General features: G+C 38.4%; 1 protein-coding gene across 4 annotated transcripts in view; it reads left to right on the forward strand.

Moving 5' to 3' along the window:
• Positions 1-281: 281 nt before the first annotated feature.
• ARHGAP28 (Rho GTPase activating protein 28) overlaps positions 282-16,660 on the forward strand; it is a 177,277-nt gene continuing 160,898 nt past the window's right edge. For 2 of the 4 annotated variants that reach the window (XM_037805924.1, XM_037805925.1), the window contains exon 1: positions 282-582. In XM_037805924.1, coding sequence (XP_037661852.1) covers positions 437-582 — 146 coding nt within the window. In that variant the 5' untranslated portion in view covers positions 282-436. The remainder of the gene's footprint in view (positions 583-16,660) is intronic. The other 2 variants (XM_037805929.1, XM_037805927.1) reach the window with 1 other exon arrangement.

Genomic DNA, 16,660 nt, shown 5'->3' on the forward strand with positions numbered 1-16,660 from the left:
CTGCCAGGCAGGAAATGTTCCCAGCCATTGGATAAGCCGGGGGAGTGCGGGTGGGGGGTAGGAAAAAAAGGAAGAGAAAAAGAAACAAAGCTAGAACAACTTTCCTAGGGCAGCTTTGCGGAGCCCGAAGGATCACGGCGGGTTTCCAGTTTCCAAGACGCAGGGATCCTCCCCCCAACTCCTCCCCCAATTCCTCCCCGCTTCAAGCTGTGTTTGTGGGCGTGTTTTAAACTATATGCTAATATATGCTAATGAAGCCGTCCGGGCTGGGAAGGGCCGGCTTTCCCTTCGGGCTTCCTGACAGCCGGCGGGGAGAGCAGCTATCCGGGGCCGGGCCATGCCAGACCTCGGGAACCGGCTCGCTTGAGCCGACGAGCCGGTAGATGCGGGTCGCTGCCTTTGTTCTCAGGCGGAGGGCCGGCATGCGCCCGTGACGATGGAGGTCGGGGACCCGGGCCTCGTGGTGCTGACAGCCTACCACTCCTTCCACTCGTCTCGCCCGCGCGCGCCCGCCCCGAGCCCGGGGACTGGAACGCAGCCGCGCCGCGCGCCCCAGGGCGCAGCCGGCCAGCCCGACGGCAGGTAAACGCGGAGGGTGCCAGGGGCGCGCAGTTTCACTTGGCTTGCGGCAGTTCGCAGCTGTGTGTTCTGCCAGGGCGTATCACCGTCAGCGCTTGTTTGTTGTTTAAGTTTTGGTGGACCAGATGAGCGAGTTTACTGTTCTTTGTTTTGGGCTTGATTGGAAGTGGGAAACGCACTTAGACCTGCTCTCAACTTGCAATGCTTAAGTAGTTTGCTACTTAAGCAGAGGTTGGCAGCAGAATTGTACTCTTGAAAAATACATATATACTTCATTTCTGCGAAGTTCGACTATTAAAGCATTGCGAAGTCTTTAAAAAGTCACTTTAAATGAAGAATAAGTAGAAAATGACAAAAAATGAATTAAGATATCAATTAAAATACTCAAACTATTGAGTTTCTTTAGTAAATGCATGCTACCTAAGCTAAGACGTACATGGATTCTCCAAAAGGTAAATCTGAGTAGCCTTTACAAAAACAATTTTATTTCTAGATTTTAAAAAGTGTCGGTTGTAAAAATACATTGGTGTCGCTATTTGATTACTATCTAATGTTGACTTTATGCAGTAAATGCAACCATAGTTTATTTCCTTTGGGTCAAAATCGGTCTGTAACTATCTCACTATGTGCGCTTTAGATTAAATCAAGGAGCTCTGTTAAAATACTATTTGTTGCATGATAAAGACCAAAGAGACTAAACCAAAAAGTATTAGACCCTTAGGAAGTTTCATAGGTAGTTAAAAATATTATAATAATTGGTGAGTTGGTTCCACATTTGGCACATATTTAGGGGAAGTTTTATTGTTTAAATGTGGCTATTTATCTGCTATGGATCAATTGATGAATGTTTCTTTACGTGTGGGCAGTTTGAGTGGTGTGCTTTATTTTCAGCACATTGGTTTCAATCATTTCTTTTTTCTCATATGCTTTTCCCTAGTAATGTGATAATGATTATTTCTGTTTCCTAATTTCATTGATTGTGATGGTCACAACAGATTGTGACTTTATTTCCAGGAATATCTTTTGGGCTGGTGTCCACGAGAAGAACAGACTACCTCAGTATGAAATCTCTGTAGGACTTGGCAAACAAAGAAAATATTGTGTCTTCCAAAAAGAGCAGCTCGAGTGAAATCTAATTTTTATATGAAGACAATGAGAAAATAGCATTTTGCTCACAGCTTTAGAGGTTCTGCTTAAAGGCTACTCAAAGATGCAGACTTGCATTTCATTTTTCTTTAGGATTTGTTTTTCCCTAAACATGATCATCCACTCTCATTACTCAGATTATGGAGTAACTAAAGAGATAGATGGAAGTTATTCGATGAGACGCATGGGCAGGGATTGTGCATTTTTAAAATGGTTCTGGCGTAGCTGTCCTGTCTGTAACTCTGAGCAGCTGTCTAGTAGTAAAGCCAGATTCTGCCATTTGAGCTATCAGAAACTACATCCGTTTCTGAAGCAAACTCAAGGGAGAAGTTCCATTAACTCAGCATGTGGTCTTGTGTAATGATAACACCCAGGAGCGAAAGAGTTGCGTGTTTCAGCTAGCGTTCCATCGTGCAGCTGCCAATTAGATTTCTATTGCTCTAACTTTGCATTTTTGGTTACTCGTCTGTGCCTTCTCTTTGTGCCACCCGTACTCTGTTGCAGGAGGCAGACTACCCTACCCCTCAACTGAACCACCGGAGAGTAGCTTAATTCCTTGGTTTCCAGAAACAGCAATCAAAAAGAGGGTCCTGTATTTCCAAGGAGCCAGAGGACGCCATTAATCATGGGTCTGATAACAGAAATAATCAGACTCAAGTTATTAACCTTTGACTCGCTAACTACTGATCAATACTTCCTTTCAAGCCAAGGAGCAAGCTCTTATTGTGCTTCTTCTGAAAAAGCACTCTCTCTTTCAACTTGGAAGTCATACCCTATTCTTTAAATTGCTTACATATTTGTAACATATTTGTAATGCTCAGTATGGCATTGGAAGAATGAACTATACTATCTGACTTTCTCAGTATCATCATTCTTGAGCTCAGGGTAGCATGGGTTCAATTCAAAACAAACTCCTTCCGTATTTTCCAAACTTTTTGAATTATTTAGCCTGTTTCTTTCACTAGAATATAATTCTCTTCCCTCTCTCTGTATTTCGTCCATTTTTTTCATTGTTGTATCCCATGTGCCTAAAGCAGTGTGTGACACATTGAGGTAGTTTAGTAATTATAAATTTGTTGAATAAATTAAAGAATTCCTTTCAAGTTTATAAAATGGATGAGATGAAATGGTGGGATGTTTAAAAGCAGAGCTCAGTGTATTTGCGCCTACTATGTGCCAGCAGTACAGCAGATAGAAAGATAAATGAGACACAGTCACTGCACTAATTGATCTTTAAGATGAATTATGTCACAACATCTTAAAATCAAGGTTTCAGATACAAATTTCTATCTGAGGTTTCAGATGGAAATCTGGATTTCCAGCTTCCATAAAAAAATTGAGGGGTCACAACTGCACTGCTGTCTGCCAGCCTGAGGGTTATGATGGATTATGTCTTTGCATTTACGTGGGGAGTCGGTGCTCTAGGATGCTGCACTGTTCACGTCTCCCTGTTATTCATCGACACTGCAGCTGATATCACTTGCTATTTTTTATTGGGCTTGTACCTTTTATTTTGTAAAGTAAATAGCCTAGTGAAGTATAATGGTCAGCTACTCAGGCCTGGGTCAGTTTGCCAGACCAGGCATCCCTACACCAATTTTTACAATGTAGCATTGGGCGATCTGCTTCAGAATATTGTCCAACACAAAGGAAGCTCCGGATACTTGTTAGCTGTATTATTACTTTTATCAGTTTTAATCACAGCTGTTCTTTCTGTAAAGAGGAGAGTGAAACATTTTTGGTACCCATATCTCTATCAACAGTGGGAAAACAAAACTGGCATCAATAGGGCCATGTCTTTCAAGAAAAGTGGGGGCATTTAAAAGATAACGCTAGATGTCTTGTTTTTCAAGGGTTTGCTAAACTACCTACCTGAGTGTTGCAGCTCCCGTCTCAGAAGTCAGAAGGATTTAAGCGATTGATCACTTGTTCTAATCTCATTTCATAGATTGGATAAAACTATGTATTCCATTGCTTGAAACTATGTATGATGTATAATGAATGAAACCACCACAAATCATATAAATGCACTGACATAAAAGCTTCCAGGTTGGAATAAATTGACAATAAATCAACCTCAGATTTAAATTCTTCTTTTTAAAATCAATATTCAGCATAGATAAATTAATGTATTCATCTCTAACATATTTATTACCCTTCATCCATCTCTTAACACTGTTGGAAGCTCTCTATGTTGAATATACACATTAGGATGTAAATAAGAGCAGTTAATACTTCTTGGTTCTTATGTTTTTGCTCCTTGAATTTGCATGGGGAAATTCACTCTTGGCATTTAAAATACTCTTATATTTCCTTTTGAGTCTTTGGGGTTTCCTTTAAGAATTGTTTCTTATTTGTTTCCTGCAATTTCTGGCACCATATTCCTTGATTAAAATAGGACACAAGGTTGGATAGGCTTCATTGTTAATTGTCATAATTGTTTACTTACATTAGTTTTACCTTTTAAAGTTTTCTTGGAAATTAATTCAGCTGATCAAGTATTTCGGCATCACTTATTTTTTCATTTAAAGTAACTAATTTAGTGTTATGGCAATAAAGCACCAATTTCAGCTTGAATTTCTGGGTTGATGGACAATTTAGACATTCCTAACTGGGAAAACAAAACACCTTATTCTGTGTTTGCCCCTTCATTTAACTAATTTATTTCCATAAAAGTGAAGGAATCTTTGTGCCTATGCATTTCAAGATCTTGGGGAATCCAAACCATGGCAGAACATATTCAGGCAACAAAGAGCCTCAGAATAATAAGCATTTGTTAGGTGGAGGGTAAGTGTTTCCTTATTTCACCAACATTCTATATCTACATTCTATGTAAAGGATAAAAGAGAATAAGGAATTATACATTCTCCATTCCATTATAACAAATGGTTCATATTGTCTTTCAAATCATGTGACTTTAGAGAGTCTAAGCTTCTAGGTTCTTATTTAGAATTCCACAGGCAATGTTGACATATATACAAAAGAATTCCATCTACAAAATAAAAGATAGTAGAAGACAAAGCTAGATATCTTGGTTTTCAAGGATTTGCTCAGTTATAACAAATTCTGACATACAACATTTTTCTTTGAAGATATACACTTACCCCACACCTAACAAATGCTTATTATTCTGAGGCTCTTTGTCGCCTGAATACGTTCTGCCATGGTTTGGATTCCCCATGATCTTGAAATGCATAGGCACAGAGATTCCTTCACTTTTATGGAAATAAATTAGTTAAATGAAGGGGCAAACACAGAATAAAGGTGTTTTGTTTTTCCAGTTAGGAATAAGTCTAAATTGTCCGTCAACCCAGAAATTCAAGCTGAAATTGGCGCTTTATTGCCATAACACTAAATTAGTTACTTTAAATGAAAAAATAAGTGATGCTGAAATACTTGATTTCACAAGAGTTGACACCTTGAAATAAAGGTGATTTTATTTTTAAAATTAATTGCATGGCCAGAAAAGGACCATAAACATGTCAGTTGCTTAGGTTAATATTTTTCTCAAAATAAAATATTTTCTTTCTAATCATGGCTAATTCCATTTTAATCAAATTATTCCCATTATAAGGAGTAATTATGATATTAGGAAGCAATATTCTCTTTACAAAAGTTTTAACACTGCTGTAGAATTAGAATTTCTAGGGTAACCTTGTTTAGCTTCTGTATTTGTTTTTGAGGAAAAACTGGTTCTTTCCCTCTTCTATTTTTGTCCTTTTTCAGGATGTTTATGGTATAATGAGAAAAACATCAGAAATACTCATGGCCACTTTATACTATATCTTTTTGTAGGTTTACGTGAGCTTATGTACATATCTGCACATACACCAAGTTCTGGGGGAATAGTAGGTATACTTTTTCTAGAGGAAATAAAAATCGTCATGGGAATAGGATTCTTATGAGAGAATAAGGTATTTATAAGCCATTCTTTATGTTATGGTTGAAACCAGAGTTAGTGTCTCTGATTTCTTTTTACAGTGGGGTCCCTGCTGAGCGTCGTTACCTCCATATGGAGAGCTGGTGGAAAACATCTGGCTCATTTCCTTTGAACGTGCCATTTGGCCAGTTGCTCCATCCATTTTTAACCTGTTCAGTTCTCCCTCATCATTAATCCCTAATGTATCCACAAAAACTCATGGAAACTAGGGTGTTGTAAAATCACCATTATGTGGATGATGAGGACTTTCTCTTAACTTTTTATTTTGAAATAATTTCAGACTTGCAGAAAACTTGCAAAAGTAGGATAGAGAATTCCGGTGTAAACTTCACCCAGCTTCCCTTCCTGTTTTGGTTCTATGGTACCATCATAAAAAGTAAAAACTTCACGAGGTACAAGACCATTAACTAAACTACAGACTTTGGTCTGATTTCACCAGTTTTCTCACAAATGTCCTATTTCTGTGCGAGAATTGAATCCAGGATCCCACACTGCATGTACCTGTCAGATCCCTGAGTCCCTTCTGACTTTGTCTTCTTGATCCTGGGACTTTGGAAGAGTGTTGGTTGGTTATTTTATAGGACGTCCCTCAATATGGAGGGGTCTGATGTTTTTATATGATTAGTTTGAAGTTGCGCATTTTTGGGTGAGAATTCCACTGAAGTGATGTTGTGTCTTTCTCAGTGCACTGAGTGGGGTATATGTCGTTGATAAGATGTTATGCAAATATCAGGTTTCTCCTCCGATTGTCCCATATTGCTTTTAGTGTCCATTTATGTATCTTGCTGGTAAAATTTATTACTGTGGTGCTATAATGGTGATTCTGTTTCTCTCATTCTTCTACATTTGACTTATTTTACATGCCATGAAATCCACGCTCAGTGTTCTCACTGATTCTATTTGCTTTATCTCCTTTTCCTTTCCCAAATATAAATAGGCATCAATATTCATTTAACCTATTGCTCTTTTCACAGTTTTGCCACAAAATACATTAAAATGGTTCAGTTTTATCTGGTCTGGGTTCATGAAAATGGTAAGTTTCCTAATTCTTAAAAGTTCCATGATTTTTAGAAGCAAAATTTTATTATAGGCTTAAAAGAAAAGTTAAAGATCAGAAAGTTGCAGATAGCTAAATTTCATTCTGCATTGACAGTGTAGTTGATGTGTAAATGTTCTTAAATCCCACTTTGCCTGAAGAGTATTATCGAGACTTTCTAATTTCTTAAAAATATTTCTGTATTTGATGGAAAACATTTCGCCCTTACCAGTGTTCCTGAGATGTTATTTGAATATCTGAAAGTATATTTTAACTTACTTTAGTAAGTTTACATACCATAAAATCCACACTCACCCTTCTGATTTCTATGTAATCAAATTTCTTCTCACTCCATCCTCAAACCAAACAGTTTTATTTTTGAATTCCAGTTCTCTCTTTTTCTCAACCTCCTGGTCTCTAGATATCAGTTCCAGCCAAGAATAAGAGTAAAATGTTATATAGCAAAACAAAAGAGGGGAATAAAATATTTCTCAGAAGAAAATTTTGGAAATAAAAGTTTATGCATTTAAGCAATAGACTTCGTTTTGTTTTAAGCTTCTTTGAATGAAAATATTTATAAAGTTGAGCAGAAATTAACCTTTTTTTAATGACTGTCATCAATTATACAGTATGATTGGCTGTGCTATAATAAAGTAAAGACATCTATTAATATGCAAGTTTGCTTGCCTTGATAGTAAATAGCCTTTACTGGTTTATTGTTTCATTTCATGAATAATTTAAATTATTATTTATTGTCATTTCTTCCCTTATTATCAGGCAGCCCTGAAAGCCTCTAGCAATATTTCTTTCTGATATTTTTACTTGTAATGTGCTTGGTAATTTATTTTTGATTATGTAATCAAGCATGTTAGAACTGTATGTAAAGAAAGATGCTTCAAAAGAATAAAATATGTAATTTTTTGTGAAAGGATGTGATGGCACTTAATTTAGTAGATTCCAGAGTTTTTTAGTTTGTTTGTTTTCAGATTCTTGCTGTGTTTTGGTTACCTGTGTTCATGAGTTTTGTATAGTACATCATTCTTTTCATGTGAAGTTTCATGCATTCACTTCTTGGTGATTCCCAGAAGATGTGCTTAAAAAATAAAGTAGCAAAGAACAGAGCTTCAAGTTGCTTTACTCTTTAAAGTGTGAAGTAAAGAAAGTAGTGGATTGTTTTACTCCATATTCATCTTCTCTAATATCTGGGATTTATGACACATTCTTCGAGTGTAAAATGTGTTATATTACTCTTTAATAAATGAGTACTACTGATAAAACCATCTGTTTGAAAGGCATTAACCATGTATTTCCGAGGGGGGAGAACATACCCTAAGCTTCACTTAGAGAACTAGTTAACATGTCTCATGTTACTCTTCAAAACTGATGAAATCTATGCATTCCATTTATGGTCCCTTAGATGAATAAATGATGACTGCGCATACACAGAAATTATAATTGACAAGTAAGGGAAAATTGGAACCAAAGACAAAGCTGTGCATGGTTTTTTTAAAAATTGTCAAATATTTAAGATTTCTTCATACTATTTCAGTAACTTGGAGTTGTGGTACTAATTATCTGTTATGTATAGGAGATAAATCTTTACATTTCTCCTCCATTTTGTGGCCGATTCTGTACTTTTGTACATCTGTAATGTAGAGGGAGAACATCCCTTTGAAGTTTCCTTTTCAGGATTCATTTCTGAAAATCAACTGAGAAAACACCCATCAATCCATTTGTCTTTATAGAGATCTGTAGAGAAATCTGACAAGTGCTTAGAAAAAAATGTTAAGTATCTTAAAACTACATTATAACTAATATGTCATTTAATCTCTCCCCTTCCCACTTTTCACCTCACTCTCACTACTGTCCTTAAAAAATTCACAGAGTAGCCAGAGTTAACATGTCAGGCGTTGTGATTAAACCCATTTTTAAGTGCAATATGATTTATAAAACAAGAATTCTTAATGCAAATTGAGAAGCAACACTCCATGAGAATTAATAGAGTCTTCCTCTTTCCTCCCAAAATTCAGCCAAGTTTTCACCTTATCCTGATTGATAGCAGACCAGGGACCCAGCCAGAGTCTAGACCATGCCTTTGGGGAGATTGGTTCCATTCTAAATCTAGCTCAGAAATGTAGATGCTGTGTGAGAGGTGGTGGAAACCCAGAACCCCAGAGCCATTTGCAGTCTCCCACTTGTCTGAGCACGCTCTTACCCACCAGTGAACCGGGAGCCAGGGATGGTGCCGACATCAGTTGGGCTCCAAGGATTCCCTTTGAGAAAATGAATAATCCCAGGCCCTTCTTAGTGTGGCCGGAATCTTCTGGAAACATCAGAGCTGGACTGGTCTCCAGGAACTGAGTGCTTGTGTTTGCTTTTCAAAGTATTTGCTTTGATAAACTTTGCTTCTCAGGATGCCAGAACTACAGAGATTGGGCAGTTATTTTATTTGCATATAGACAGGGGTCTGGGCTTCTCTGCTAACTGCTATGTCTTTAGGAGCCCTGTGTCACTCTTCTTAACCAGTCAGGGAATTCAGAGTGCAATCCTGGTAGGAATTAAGCTTCAGGAAAGACCTGTCACAAGTGAGGATTGCATAGAACGGTTTCCTACAAATTGGAACCAAAGTATGGAAAAGTGTTTTGTGAGAGCTTCATGTGGAATAGCCAGCTTGTTGAACCAGACTCTGAATTTAGTTCTGCTGACTGCTTGCCAGCCACCCTAATCACCACCGCATTCCCTCGGGCCCACAATAGAGTCTAATATCTTTAGGGGCAGTCAGGTGCACAGTAAGGAAAACATGGAGGAGGGGAATTCTGGTTCTTTAACTGGGAATGCATCAAGGGTACAGAACTAGAGAAAAAGTGGTGTACATTGTGAGGATATCATTTCTTTAGCTCTCTTTCAAACATGATGACACCTACCCATGTAGATGATCTTACCAAAGTGTAACCTGGAGAGTCTTCAAAACATACTTGCCGTGACTTTTCATTGGCATCCTAAAGAAAAACATTTGCTGACCTCAAGCGAGTAAGCAATTAAAGAGGGAAAAAGCTGACTGTAAGTTTCCACGGATTCTGTTTTGCAAAACAAAAGGATGCCTGGCCCCAGCAATTTTTAACATACCGCAATTTTGAATTCTCTACCTCCTCGCTCATAAAGCTTCATGATGACAAGGTCGACTTAGCAGCTGTTTTTGTAAAAATCGGAATTGTGCTTCGTTGCAGATAGCTCTGCTCTAGAGGACTCCCACCCTCTCCAGTTGCTACAACCATGTAATTGGAAAAGGCAGGCCACGCTATGCGGGTTTAAAGCTGTGTCATTCCTTGTGAGGTCATGAGTCAATAGCAACTAAAACATTGTGATTCAGGGTTATGGGAAGCCCAAGTGAAGCTGATTTTGATTATACCAGCCCTACACAAACATGATACTTCCCTTAGCCAGACTCTAAAAAAGTTCTTATTGTGGGAATTTTAAAAATTAGCATCAATTCTCTTTAGATTTCATGGAAGTTCTTTCCTACTCAAAGGGCTTTTGTGTGTGTGTGTGTGTGTGGTGGTGTTAAAATATATATATATATATGTATATATACACACACACACATATATATATATACACAACATAATATTTTCTATGTTAACCATTTTTTACAGTGTATAATTAAGTCACTGTTCTGGTTTGCTAATGCTGCCATTTTGCAAAACACCAGAATTGGATTGGCTTTTATAAAGGAGGTTTTTTGGTTACAAAGTTACAGTCTTAAGGCCATAAAAGTGTCCAAGGTAAGGTTGCAATAGGGTACCTTCATTGGAGAAAGGCCATCGGCATCTGGAAAACCTCTGTCAGCTGGGAAAGCACATGGCTGGCGTCTGCTTGTTGCCAGGTTGTTTTTCAAAATGGCGTTCTCCACAATGTCAGCTTCAGCTTTCAACGCCATCCTCAAAATGTCTCTCTAAGCTGCAGCAGTACTGAGCTCCTGTCTGAGCTTTTATAGGGCTTTGGTAAACTAATCGTGACCCACGCTGAATGGGCGGGGCCATACCTCCATGGAAATAATCCAATCAAATGTATTACCCACAGTTGGGTGGGTCACATCACCATGGAAACAACCCAATCCAAAGATTCCAACCTAATCAACACTAATATGTCTGCCCCCACAAGACTGCATTAAAGAACATGGCCTTTGGGGGGACATAATACATACAAACCAGCATTCATTACTTTTTACAGTGTTGTGCTACCATTGTCACCATCCAGTCCTAAAACTTTTTCATCACCCAAAACAGAAACCCTTAATTGAGGGCTTTTAAAAGTATATTGTGAAAAGGTACTTTCTTCAATCAACCAAAATGTACCTCTGTTCATTCTCTCTTCTGTTTCTTCTATGCCCCATACCCCACTCCCCACCCATACTGAATCCAGCTCTTTACTATTTTAATCCAGGTTAAGACCTTTTGAATTAAAACCATAAAATCACAAATTCATCATTGTGATTTTATGGCTGTTTATTCCATTCTAGGATCCTCCCGTCTATTCTTTCTTGATGCTTCAGGTGGTTTTAATGAGGTAAAATGGGGTAGAGAAATAGTTTAGAAGACTGATGCAGCAAGCAGTTCAGATGAAGATGAGAGTATAGACCAGGTCATAGGATTCTAGATGACAAGGGAGTACTTATTCAATGGGGAGCGCAGGCGATGGAGTTGGTGTGTTTTGGTGATTGAGTGTAGACTGGGCACCAGGAGGAGATGATTTGGGTTTCTGCTTGGAGTGTTACCAACTCAAAATGGGAATTTAGAGAAGACTGTGGGTGGGGAGAGGATGAGTTTGGCATGTGAACTTTTGAGCTTTAGGTTCCTATGAGATAAGTAGGTGTGCATGCTCAGAAGACAGTGGGCTATTCAAGTTGGAAGTTTGGGAGGGAGATGGAGGCTGAAAGTTCTAAGCTATTTATACGGGGGAGACTCCAGCATTTGGGGGATAGTTTCAGCTGAGACTGGATGAGATCTGGGAGGAAAGAATAGAGTATAGAGAGAGCAGTAGAACAAAGATGGAAGCCTGGGAGCCATCCCAAATAGAGAAAACAGAACTTAGGGAACCTATGACAGAGTCAGAAAGGATAGGAATGTTGTGGAAGCCAGGGCCACCCTTATTAAGAGTAGCTAAATGACCAATAAGGCAAAGACTCAAAATCATCCACTGAATTTAGTGTTGGATTAAATGATGGTCTTTGCTAGAGTGAATTTAATGGAGGTTTGGAGATGGAAACCATTTTACTGCAGGTTGAAGAGTGAATGTGAGGTGGGAAATAGAGGCAGCAAGTAGAACCTATTTCTTCTAAAACTTTGCTTGTGGGAAAGATGAGAGAGAAATGGTGAACTGAAAGGGACAGCAATGAAAATCTACCAAAAAGAGCTGAAAACCTGGGAAATATCCCTAAAGAATCCTATCATTGCTAAAATGCAGGATTCAAGTACATTCAGTCTCCTACAGAAAATCCTTTGGTAATACAGTTTTGCTCTTAAGATGAAACCTTATCTTTAGCCTCACGAGAATATGTCATCTGGTTGGGACAGGAACATTGTCTCTTTTGTTCATGGCTGAATTCCTTCCCTATCTTCCCTACCCCCATGGAAGAATCTGGCACTTCGTAGCATCTTAACAAATCATTGCTGAATGTGTACAGTGGAGGCTGAAATGTGGAAATGTGGATTCTTTTTGGGGTGGGAAGTCATGAGACTATCTTCCAAAACCTAAGCATCACTTCCTTTGTGAGGTCTTTCCTTTCTGCCTCCCACCTCAAGCCCTGTGGGTCACTTCCATCATTGTGTCATCACTACCTTGAACACCATTCCTCCAATATTGACCCTTTCTGACTCATTATTATTAGAATTTTGTATAGCTGATTGACATACTTCAAGACCATGAGTTTGTTGATGGGCAAGACCATGTCTTGTTCATCTCAGAATCCCTGATCTAAAATGATGCCAGGTACCTGTATTATTGCTTTGAGTAAATGAACAATATACCTCATTAAATACTATTGAAGGTATTAATGTTATCAAATACATGATGATGTTGTCATAATTCATTATTCTTTTCAACCCTAGAAGCATTAGAAATCTTGGGTTGTTTATTCTGGTAGGGAATGCAGTGCTGACCCACCATATTCCCTGCTGTCCCCAAATCCACTAAATTAACATTTATACAAAGAATAAAATAAACTATTAACAATATGCTATAAACTAAACAATAATTAATAAAAATCAAAACTGGCAACAGTCGTAAACAATCATGCCTTGACACATAAAACTGAGAGAAGCATAGAGAGGTGATGAATAGAAGGTAAATATATCATCCATTGCTCTAAAGATTGTATTTTGTTTGATGGTCATTGCACTCATCAAAGCAAGAAGAATTTAAACTCTGACTCTCATAACAAAAGTGAAACTGGACAAAGATTTATTGTGCCTCTGTATGATGTGCACTCTCAGGTACTGGGGCTACAAAAATGGTTAATATTGGTTCTTGAGTAAGAATAGATGGACATATTAACAGGCAATTTCACCTGCATCCAAGGTGTGAGCTCCTCAAGGGCAGAAACTGTATCTCTCATCTCTGTATCATGGCATTTAGCCTTGTGCCTGGCCCAGAGTGGACACTCCATATTTGAATCAATGAATGAATCCACAAGGAGGAATGCATGGATATTTGGGAGAGCAGGTGTATCTCATGCTTGAGCTCAGTTCGGGGAGAGAGGGCCTAAGGCAAGCTTCCTGCAGGACTTCATAACTACTTGATGTCTTAGGGTGTGAGGAGTCAGGCACGGAAATGAGAGTGGGAAACGTGTTCTTAGCAGAAGTAATGGTTTGAGGAAAAGGCACAGCAGCCTGCAACAACATTTGTTGACATTGCTGAGCAGGTGTAATATGAGATTAGAGAGGAATGGTAGAGACTATTCAATGTCCACCTTGGATAACATGATTAGGGTAAGGCTAACATGATTAGGGTCTGTTACCTGCCTGGTTCCTTTATTTGGGCAATGAAGGATTCCATCAGTTGACCTCTAAACCTCCCTCTACCACTTAAATTCTATTTTTCTGTATTATTTTGTTGGAAATTAAGTAATTAGATAATCCTAGATTTAAAACCTAACACAGTTTTTGACCTGTACTAATTTTATAATAATGCCTTTCACCCCCATGCTGGTTTGGATGTATTATGTCCCCCAAAATGCCACTGTCTTTGATGCAGTCTTGTGTGGGCAGATGTATTAGTGTTGATTAGATTGTAATTCTTTGATTGTTTCCATGGAGATGTGACCCACCCAACTGTAGGTGATAACTCTGATTAGATAATTTCCATGGAGGTGTGGCCCTGCCCATTCAGTGTGGGCCTTGATTAGTTTCTTAGAGCACTGTATAAGCTCAGACAGCAGGAGCGAGCTTGCTACAGCCAAGAGGACACTTTGAAGAACACACAGGAGCTGAGAGAGGAGCTGCTACTTAACAGAGACATTATGAAGACGACCGTTGAAAGCAGAGTTTTGCAGACTCTTTGGAGGTGCTAGCCCAGAGTTTGCCCTGAGAAGCTGCAGCCTAGAGAGGAACATCCTGGGAGAAAGCCATTTTGAAACCAGAACTTTGGAGCAGACACCAGCCATGTGCCTTCCCAGCTAATGGAGGTTTTCCAGACGCCATTTGCCATCCTCCACTGAAGGTACCTGATTATTCATGCGTTACCTTGGGCACTTTATGGCCTTAAGACTGTAACTGTGTAACCAAATAAACCCCCTTTATAAAAGCTGATCCATTTCTGGTATTTTGCTTAATGGCAGCATTAGCAAACAGGAACACCCTCTCATTTTGCTTTGCTTATTTGATTAATATTTCAGGTCCTTACATATACTATTTTTTTTTTTTTAATCTTCATTTTATTGAGATATATTCACATACCACGCAGTCATACAAAACAAATTACATATACTATTTGTGCAGCAGCATGAACTGTTGCCTGATTTTAGTATATTTGATTCCTCTAAGTAGTTTGGTTTATTTCAGCCATGCTATCTTCATCCGGGTAATAGATATATAAGATATTTGCCTTTACACTTTTATTTGAAAAAAAAAATGTAGTCTGTTCAGTAAGAGTTGATTTTTTTCTGTCCAGCAGAATTGATTTTTATTTTTCAGATGCTTGGAAATTGGTAGCCCGAACTATAGGATTGTTAGGTACTGTTTAAGAATGCCATGGTGCTTTATTTTATTTATTTTTTGTGCAAGGTTAAAGATAGCATTCATTAGTAGTTCCTTTAAAAAAAAATGAATTTGTTTAAAGCATTCATATCTACTAAACATACACTCCCCCCACCACCCCATTCTCTGGTAACCTCTAATCTATTTTCTGTCTCTGCAGATTTGATCACACAGTATTTGTTCTTATGTGTCTTACTTACTTCACCGAACATAATGTTTTCAAAGTTCTTCCATGTTGCAGGGATAATTTCTTTGTTTTTTTGTAAGATAAAATTTATTAATATCATATATGCTAGATTTGATAACTTAAGATGTATTGGTACGAGATTAGAATAAATTGAGTACGGTTTAAACAAAGAGATTTCTAAGGAATATGTATCTTGTTAAAGATTTTTTTTTTTTTAAATAATCCAATTGAAAGAGGGACTCACAGCTTGAAGAAAAAACCCATTTTACTTTTTTCCTCATTTTCTGCTTTTGAGGGTTTTATTTTTATTCTGGAACATCAAGATCCCCAAACTGAGATATTTGGTGACATATTGCAAGAATGTGCCTGTGAAGGAAGTAGGCTTGATAGACATTTTCTCCCTACCAAGAAACCACCATTTCCTCCCTTCTCCACTTTCTGTTCACCTCACCCTCTTGTGTATTCTCTTAGTATGGACTGAAAATTCTATTCTGGTAGTGACGCTGAACACCTTTATGATTTCTGAAGATGCACCCACTAACAAGTAAAAAACTGAACCTGTGTTTAGTGATACCAGTCACTTCAAAAAATCTGAGGTATACTTGATATATGGTAAAACACACCATTCTTAAGTATTCAGTTTGATGAATTTTGTCCCTTGTAACTGCCATTCAAAACAAGACGTAGAACATTGCTATCACTCCAGAAATTTCCTTCAGGCCCTTTCCCCATCAATTACCCACTTCTTGCCAGGCAACCTTGTTCTGTCTTCTATCACCATAGATTAGTGTTGCCTATTTGTGGAATTCATATAAATGGAATGAAACTGTATGGTTTTTTTTGTGTGTCTGGCTTCCTTTACTCAGAGTCATGGATTTTGAGATTCAAACACGTCATTTTATCAGAGCCTGCAAGTGGTAATAATGTATCTAGACCCTTAGTGATTCTATTTCACTACTGTACCTGTCATCCAGCTGTCCTGAGAGTGTGCCGGCTGTTGGATATGAGGGGCTAGGCAAGGCAGCATGCTTACATTAACATGTTTAGATTAAAACCCATCATGATATCAGGAAATGCTTTAGGATTCTGCTCTGGGACTCTAGACCTGGAAACGCATCTGTCCAACACCAACCCAGGCAAAGCTGGGGTGTAAGCAAGTCTTTCTTTGGTGCCTGACCAATTTGCTTTGGCTTCCGAAAGCCCCTTCGTTTTCCCTCTAATGCCCCAGATAGGAATCACTAGGTGTATTTGCTTAATGTTTAAGGAGTTTTATCTTTTCAAAGCGTCTGTGCATTTTTTTAACCTCTAATGATGAAATCCCAGGTTTTTAGGAGAATTCTTTGGGTGAGAAGTCACATACCTCAAAGCACATCATTTAGACCAGGGGTTGGCAAATATTTTCAGTAAAGGGCGGGATATTTTGGGGGCTTTTCAGGCCCATTCTGTTGCAATTCTGCCATTGTTAGTTCACAAACAGCCATAGATAATACTTAGACAGTAGTGCAACTGTGTTCCAATAA

The sequence above is a fragment of the Choloepus didactylus genome, chromosome 16, assembly GCF_015220235.1.
Source record: "Choloepus didactylus isolate mChoDid1 chromosome 16, mChoDid1.pri, whole genome shotgun sequence".
Taxonomy (NCBI): Eukaryota; Metazoa; Chordata; class Mammalia; order Pilosa; family Megalonychidae; genus Choloepus; species Choloepus didactylus.